Below are 7,599 nucleotides of genomic sequence, written 5' to 3' on the forward strand. Positions count from 1 at the left end.
CTAAAAAGCAGTATGACAGCGATGATGAGGATGAAGATTATGAGTGGCCCCTTGCTGGCAAAAGTTGGGAATTTAAAGGGGAGACATGTTTATCTGACTTTATTACAACATTTATAGATCGCCAGTTTTCTGACTGCACATTCTTAGCACATAACTCTAAGGGTTATGATGGTTACCTGGTGCTGAATCAGCTGGTGAAAGAAAAACTTGATGTAAAAATTATCGCTCAGGGTGGGAAACTGATTTCTGTTACAGTGGAAAAATTGAATATAAAATTTATTGACTCCCTGAGTCACCTCCCTATGGCCCTCTCTAAACTACCCAAAGCTCTAGGCTTTGAGAGCTATAAGGGATATTTTCCCCATTACTTTAACACACCTGAGCATTGGGATTATGTAGGCCCAATGCCCTCAGCTGAAGATTTTGGTGTAAAATATATGATGCCTGGTGAAAAGGAAGCCTTTTTAGCATGGTATTCAGAGAATCAGGATAAAATCTTTGACATGCAGAAAGAGCTTGTGTTTTACTGCAAAAAGGATGTTGAAATTTTAGTAGAGGCCTGTACCAAGTACAGGCATGAAATTGTAGAACTGACAAAAGAAAAGAAGTTAGTGGAGAAAGGGAAGAAAGGGAAAAAAGAATATGAGGAGTGGTTTGCTATAGACCCCCTCCAATTCCCCACCCTTGCAAGTGTCTCTCTTGCGATGTATAGATTTAAGTTTCTGCAAGAAAACACCATTGCAATTCCAAGTTTTGTAAATTACCACAATCAGTTTAAGCGATACTCCACACCGTCTATTCAATGGCTTTTGTATATTGAACATGAGGAAAAGCTTGAGATTCAGCATGCCTTAAATGGTGGAGAGGTTAAAGTTGGAGATTATTTTCTTGACGGGTATGCCGCTGTAGGTAATAGGAAAATAGCCTTTGAATTTAATGGTTGCTTTTATCATGGATGTGTCCTGTGTTATCCTCCCCAGGAGAAAAACCCTGTGGTGGGGAAATCTTATGAATTTCTCTACAATTCCACACAGAAAAAAGCAGCTGAACTCAAAAGCCGGGGTTTTGATTTGAGAACGATTTGGCAACACGAATGGGATAATATGGTAAAAACAGATGTGAAACTCCAAACGTTTCTTGCTTCATCCCGCCTTCCAGAACCCCTACACCCCAGAGATGCTCTCTTTGGGGGTCGTACAAATGCCATCTGTCTCTACTATAAACCTAAAAGTGGGGAGACAGTGAAATACTACGATTTCACCAGCCTGTACCCTTATGTTAACAAAACCAAACAATACCCTCTGGGGCATCCCAAAGTCATTTATAAGGACTTTGAACCGGTCACAAACTATTTTGGCATAGTGAAGGCAAAAGTTATTCCTCCCAGAAAACTCTATTTTCCAGTTTTGCCTTCCAGGATCTCTGGAAAACTTATGTTTGTGCTGTGTTCAACCTGTGCAGAACAGCGGCAGTTGGACCCGTGCAAACATACAGATGAACAAAGAGCCTTGAAGGGGACGTGGTGCTCCGTTGAGTTAAATGTGGCTCTAGAGAAGGGGTACAGGGTTGTGGAAATCTATGAGGTATGGCACTTTGCACGCAGGTCTTCTGTGTTGTTTTCAAAATACATCGAGCTGCACCTACGACAGAAGCAGGAAGCTTCAGGCTATCCTCACTGGTGTGTTACCGATGAGGACAAAAACAAGTATATAAAGGAATATCATATGAGGGAGGGGGTGCTTTTGCACAAAGATCAGATCGCTGTGAACCCTGCAAAGCGCCAGATTGCAAAGCTGTTTTTAAATTCTTTGTGGGGGAAGTTTGGGCAGAGAACAAACCTCCCTCACACTCAGGTGTTGAGAGACCCCGATGAATTCTTTCAGCTGCTTTTTTCTGATGCTTACAAGGTTTCAATGTTTGAATTTGTTGACGATGAGGCTGTTTGTGTCTCCTGGAAATATTCCGACGACCGGGTGACAACCTCGGGTAGAAAAAACGAATTCCTTGCCTGTTTTACAACGGCCTATGCACGTTTGGAACTTTATGCACTCTTAGACAAGCTTGGGAGACGTGTTTTGTACCATGACACAGACAGTGTCATATTTGTGAGTCGGGAAGGAGAGTGGGATCCTCCTCTCGGAGATTTTCTCGGGGATCTCACAAGCGAGGTTCCTGCAGATCAGACCATTACAGAGTTTGTGTCAGCAGGGCCTAAGACCTACGGTTATAAGTTGTCTAACGGCACAGCCTGCATGAAGGTCAAGGGGATTACATTGAACAGCGCTAACTGTGAAAAAATTAATTTTGACAGTCTCAAAGACCTGGTATTCTCCTACGTCTCAGACAAGAAAGGTTCCACACCTCATGAAATTGTGGTACAGCAGCCAGGTATTGTAAGAAATAAGCAGCATTGGACACTTCACACTAGAAATCTCAAAAAAACACAAAAAGTTGTTTTTGATAAAAGGGTCATTACTGAAGGATTTAGGACACTTCCTTATGGCTACTAAAATGGAAACACGCTGGCGACACCCATTCTCAGCTATTCTCGCTGGACCGAGTGGCTGTGGGAAGACGTTGTTTATAAAAAATATGCTGGATCATGCTGGTAGTGTGTTCTCAGAAACGCCTGAAAATATTGTCTGGTGTTACAGTTGTTGGCAACATTTGTACAAAGAACTCCAATGTAAATACCCTATTATTCAGTTTGTACAGGGGATGCCTGATAAATTTGATGATGATGAACTGTTACCCCCCAATAAAGTAAATCTTTTGGTTATAGATGATTTGATGATTCATGGTTCTGAAAATAGAGATCTTGAGCGGGTTTTCACCCAATTTGTACATCATAGGAATCTGAGTGTATTTTTCATTACCCAAAATATTTTTTGCAAAGGAAAAAGTAGCCGGACCATCAGCCTTAACGCTAAATATATGGTGCTCTTTAAAAATCCTCAGGACAAATTACAAATTGCTACTTTGGCTCGACAGATGTATCCGGGAAATGTCAATTTCTTCATGGAGGTGTTTGCTGATGCTACAAACAAACCTCATGGGTATTTAGTGCTGGATCTGAATGCTAACACCCCTGATTCTTACAGGCTAAGAACTTGCCTTTTCCCTCCAGATTTGCCTGTGGTATATATAATGAAGAAAAACCATTCCCATCACAAAAGGGCCCGGTTTTAACAATCCAGGGCTCTGTTGTTGTCTGCTCCTCCATGGGGAAACATGTCCAGTCGCGTAAAGAGAAACCTGGCACTTTTAAAACTGCTTATTACAGTGCCTTCTCGTCAAAGAAAGGCCATTTTGTGTTCAGCTTCGGATGACCTTGTTGCAGCCATTTCAGAAATAGCCCTCAATACTTTAAAAGGCAACATTCCTTTATCCCCACAGCAGGTGCGTGTATTAAGAAAAAGACGCACCCTTATTAAAACTCTGGGTAACAGTAAATTGTCCCTGAGAAAAAAGAAGTACCTTGTGAAGCAGTCTGGGGGCTTTTTGGGGCCACTGCTAAGTTTCGCAGTTCCTCTAATAACAGGCCTTTTAACTAAACAGTGATGGAATATGCTGAAAAAATGTATTTGGTCCCCAGCCATCAGCTAGAACAATTAAAGGGCCCAGCTTCTAAAGATGAAAACATCAGAACTACAGCAATCTCTTCCTTAGATACTGAAATGCAGGCAATTCTACGTAGGACCGACTTAACTGAATATGAGAAAGCCAGACGTTATGATGCTTTACTCCAAAAATATCTAACTCATGTAAAACAGAAGGAGGCAGAGAAACAAAGTTTAAATCTGTTTCTACCCGAATCCCCTTCTGAAGAAGTTGTGATGAACTCCCCTGATGGCATGATTCAAGAAGTGTTGGACAATCTGCCTGTCAGGTACAAAAATAATGCAAGATTGTTACTAAACAAAATGAGTCAAAACAAAAATGTTTCTTCGTGGGATGACAAGGGCGTCTTTGTGTATAAAGGAGAATCTGTAACTGGATCTAATATATTGGACTTAGTCAAAAGTATACTACAGCCTCATGCTTTACCAACCAAACGCCTCCCCAAAGGCTGGGATGTTTTTTTGAGGGCCATGGCTGAAATAAACGCTCCAACTTCTGTGGTGGGTAACACTGCCAATAGAGAACTTTTGAACCGCTTAAAGAACCCTGAAGATTCTTTGTCACTTACACCTGTACTGTCACACAGATCTTTTAAAGAACAACGGCATGCCGCTTGTACCTGGCTCACTTTATAACGCCGCTATTTTTTAGAAGAAGAAATAGAAATAAAAGTCTTCTTTTTAAACTATCTGATAGTCTGTGAGTGTTTTTTTAAAATGAAAATAAAAGCCAGGACACAGATTATGTCTTAATAAAACCCTCTGAGGGGGTGTGTTTATTAGGAAAGGCGGTGGTGAAATTCATTACAGGATACACATCCCTGAGTAGTCTGGAACATGTCTGAGACAAGTCCGGGCAAGTTCTTCTTCTTTTTCACAGACTGTACAACCATCTCATCGTTTTTTTCCAAATTGTGAGAATATAGGTCTTGGATATTTTTAAATGTCAGGCCCTTGCCGCGCTGTTGCAGAAAAAACACACAATGATATCCACAAACCACAGAGTCTGGGGCTTGTACTGGATGACCCTGAAACACAGTTTTGTAGCCATTTTTTCTTAAAAAATCCATGATTGTTTTAGGAAACAGAGGGTGGTCTGGAGGGTGTCCGTAGGAGTCAAAAAATTCGCCATTTTTTTCTTCTGTCAAGTATATAGCAAGCCAATGTTCTCCTGGAAGGTTGTGAGGATGGGTGTTTATGACCAAGCTCAGGGGCCTTTGCAGCAGTTTCTTTCTGGGGAGCATGTCACAGGGGAAGACTCCATAGAAGCTCTTCCGAGTATAGGGGTCAGAAGTCAGTATGCGGGTTAACTGCAGGCTATCCATGTTACATATAATCAAACAAGACATTTCTTCGTTGATTTATTTCTATCACATTGTCAAAAACTCCATAAACAACCATATTGACCGTGGTTGGCAGGGGCCTGGCAAAACGCAGCTCTGCCCTCAGGTTTCCAGTTTTAATCACAGAGTAGTGGTCACCTCCTTCTTGATCTGGAGTCAGGTCAAATGCAAAAAGTGTGTAACCTCTTGCATATTCTTCACGGTTAATTAAAAGAGACCTGTCTTTCATATGCTTGCCCGCCGTTTGTACCAAACTCATATACTCTCGCACACAGTTTCCCTCTTGAAAATCGGGCTGAAACGGTTTCATTGGATTCTGTTCTCCATCCAGGTAAAGGGCCGCAAAATTAATATCATAATGTTTAAAGTTAAACGGATTTTTGTTGTAAATACCGCTAAAGGCATCATTGTCCACCAGGCCTATAACCACCTGTTTAGGTAATTGTCCCAGAAACAGGTTCTCCTGATTAGAGACGCGGCTGCCTCTCGGGATGCTGAACACTTTCATACTCACACGATCCACAGGATATTTGGCATTGGAAGTCAACAGTCCTTCGGCGTGTCCCAGGCGGACACCAGGGGACACCCTCACCTTTTTGACAAAAAGGGAGGCTGATAGAATTTGCAGTTTGTACTGCCTGTCTGCAGCATCGCTCATTAAGCAGAAAGCATCTTTGTTGCGGGTGAGTTTAATTTTCACATCAACGCCATTTAGCAAAAGCTTTTCTTGAAAAAACAGGTCAGCATGGAGATGGCCCAGCAGGTCTATCTTTCTACTTGCAGCCGTCAGGGCTGCTCTTTTAACAAAACCTTCATTATCCCCATCCAGCTCAGCTGATTCATGCTCTCCAGCTGTATCTTTATAAAACAGGCCTGCAGAAAATTGAGTTGCTAGAGTGTCATCGCTGTAGTTTAACACAGATTCAATGAATGATCGGTAAGGATAACAGTTATTACTCTGGCTGACGAGACGATCTGCTATAGTAACATCAACCTGACTGAAAATGGAGGCTATTGGATAATTCACCAGCCCTACCTTGGCATCTTCTGCAAGGTTTGACCCATCTTCATTCACTATTTTACAGGTCAAATAGAGGAGCGTGTTGTTCAGATCCATATAGTCCTCACCATTCCCGGCAATGAAAAAGTCAAGTGGGGCAGATTCTGTAAGAGCAGTCAGTGGGGGAACCTCAATAAACACACTTCTCTCAATACTGGTCTGAGTAGGCCCAATGTGGAATAAATCTAATTCAGATTTAGTGCACTCTTCAGAGCCACAATGGATAAAGGCCATGATGCTGGTTTAAAAGATGTCCCTCTTAGCCAGAGCCCTCTGTCGCTTTCGCACAGCTCTCCGCTTCTGAGTTTTCTTTTCTTGTGGGACTTTTCTTTTAAGGGGGTGGGGAGGTCCTGTCAGCCTCGCCTGTGATGCTTTTCTTTTTAACCCCTTCCTTCTTTTAATGTACATCAGGCCCGATCCTTCTTGCAGATTTGGAGGTGTCACTCTATTTAGAACTGCCTCAGTCACCTTGCCAGCAACATCTTTGGCAATATTACGAAAAGCTGTTTTTGCGTGAGGTTTAATAATGTCCAGGCCTCTTCTTAAAAGCGGAACAGCTTTTCGAAAAAGGCCTCTGAAAATCCCACCAAGCCCTGCCCCGTACATTTGGGGGACACCCTGATATCCAGGAAGGCCATTTCCAGCCTGGGCTCTGTAATAATTTCTGTAAAGGGCTGGGTCCCCATATGATTTTACGATCACCATTTTTTTTTTTAAAGATGCAGAGTTCTCCTGGGCCGGAAGTGAAGCTTCACAATCACCTTTCCAAAGCGAAATGGGACTTTTTTGTTCTGATCTGTCTTTATCTCAACAGTGATGGTGTCAACATGGTGCTTGCTTACAGGAATGTAGTGAGGCTTGTCATAACAAATATTGACACGCTCATTATTCTGTCCTTGCACAGGTACGCAGCGTAGCAAAGGCACATAGACGTCCCCAACTATCTGGTGCTCCACAATATCTGTGTAAACATATAAACTGGTGAAACCCCCAGTGATGTCTGCTGCGAAAGGCAGGATTTTGACATGATGGTTGGGAAACAGCCCTAATATGTAGGATAATTCTGCACCAACCATCAGTGTGTATGTGCCATCTGTTTCAAGCCAAACCTTTCTGGACACTTGGTCATACCGCAGAACCACTTCTGGGGGATCATTGTGTGTTTTTATAAGGCTGTTCATGTGTGCAAGTAGTTCAGGGATACTTGAATAATAGCCCCGTTGTAGAAGGTAACGCCACCGCCTTTTCCCGTTTGCAATTTCAAACCACACATCAGAAGTTACAGTGTTCCAACTATGAGGGTACTGTATCTCGGCCAGGCCTACCTCCCACTCCCCAGGAAGCTCCAGAGGTCTTGCGACAGAGATAGTAAAACTTGAGATCGTGTTCTCTGGAAAAACATCTGCACAGGCATTACTTGGAAGTACAACATAAAAGCTACCATCCCCCATTGTTCCACCTCTTCACCAGCAGCTATTACACAGGTTTGCCAACTTCAGAAGCAAGAACCCAACTGTTGAATTTGCTTGGCCATCCTAGCCATTTCACTAGGTAATGCTTCTTTCTACCCTTCCCT

At 42.6% G+C, this 7,599-nt stretch overlaps 1 protein-coding gene across 1 annotated transcript; it reads right to left on the bottom strand.

Annotated features, from left to right (window-relative positions):
- Positions 1-4,946: 4,946 nt before the first annotated feature.
- Positions 4,947-6,080, bottom strand: LOC149301330 (uncharacterized protein F54H12.2-like). Its single transcript, XM_089484275.1, has one exon. The coding sequence runs from the start codon at positions 6,078-6,080 to the stop codon at positions 4,947-4,949; it is 1,134 nt and encodes a 377-aa protein (XP_089340401.1).
- Positions 6,081-7,599: the final 1,519 nt, after the last annotated feature.

This window comes from Sceloporus occidentalis, unplaced genomic scaffold, assembly GCF_023333645.1.
Source record: "Sceloporus occidentalis isolate IW3139 unplaced genomic scaffold, rSceOcc1.0.p SCAF_21, whole genome shotgun sequence".
NCBI classification, from domain to species: Eukaryota; Metazoa; Chordata; class Lepidosauria; order Squamata; family Phrynosomatidae; genus Sceloporus; species Sceloporus occidentalis.

Bases quoted from the DNA above. Each gene is read 5' to 3' on its own strand.
- LOC149301330 (XM_089484275.1), bottom strand. From the start codon at position 6,080: ATGGATCTGAACAACACGCTCCTCTATTTGACCTGTAAAATAGTGAAT.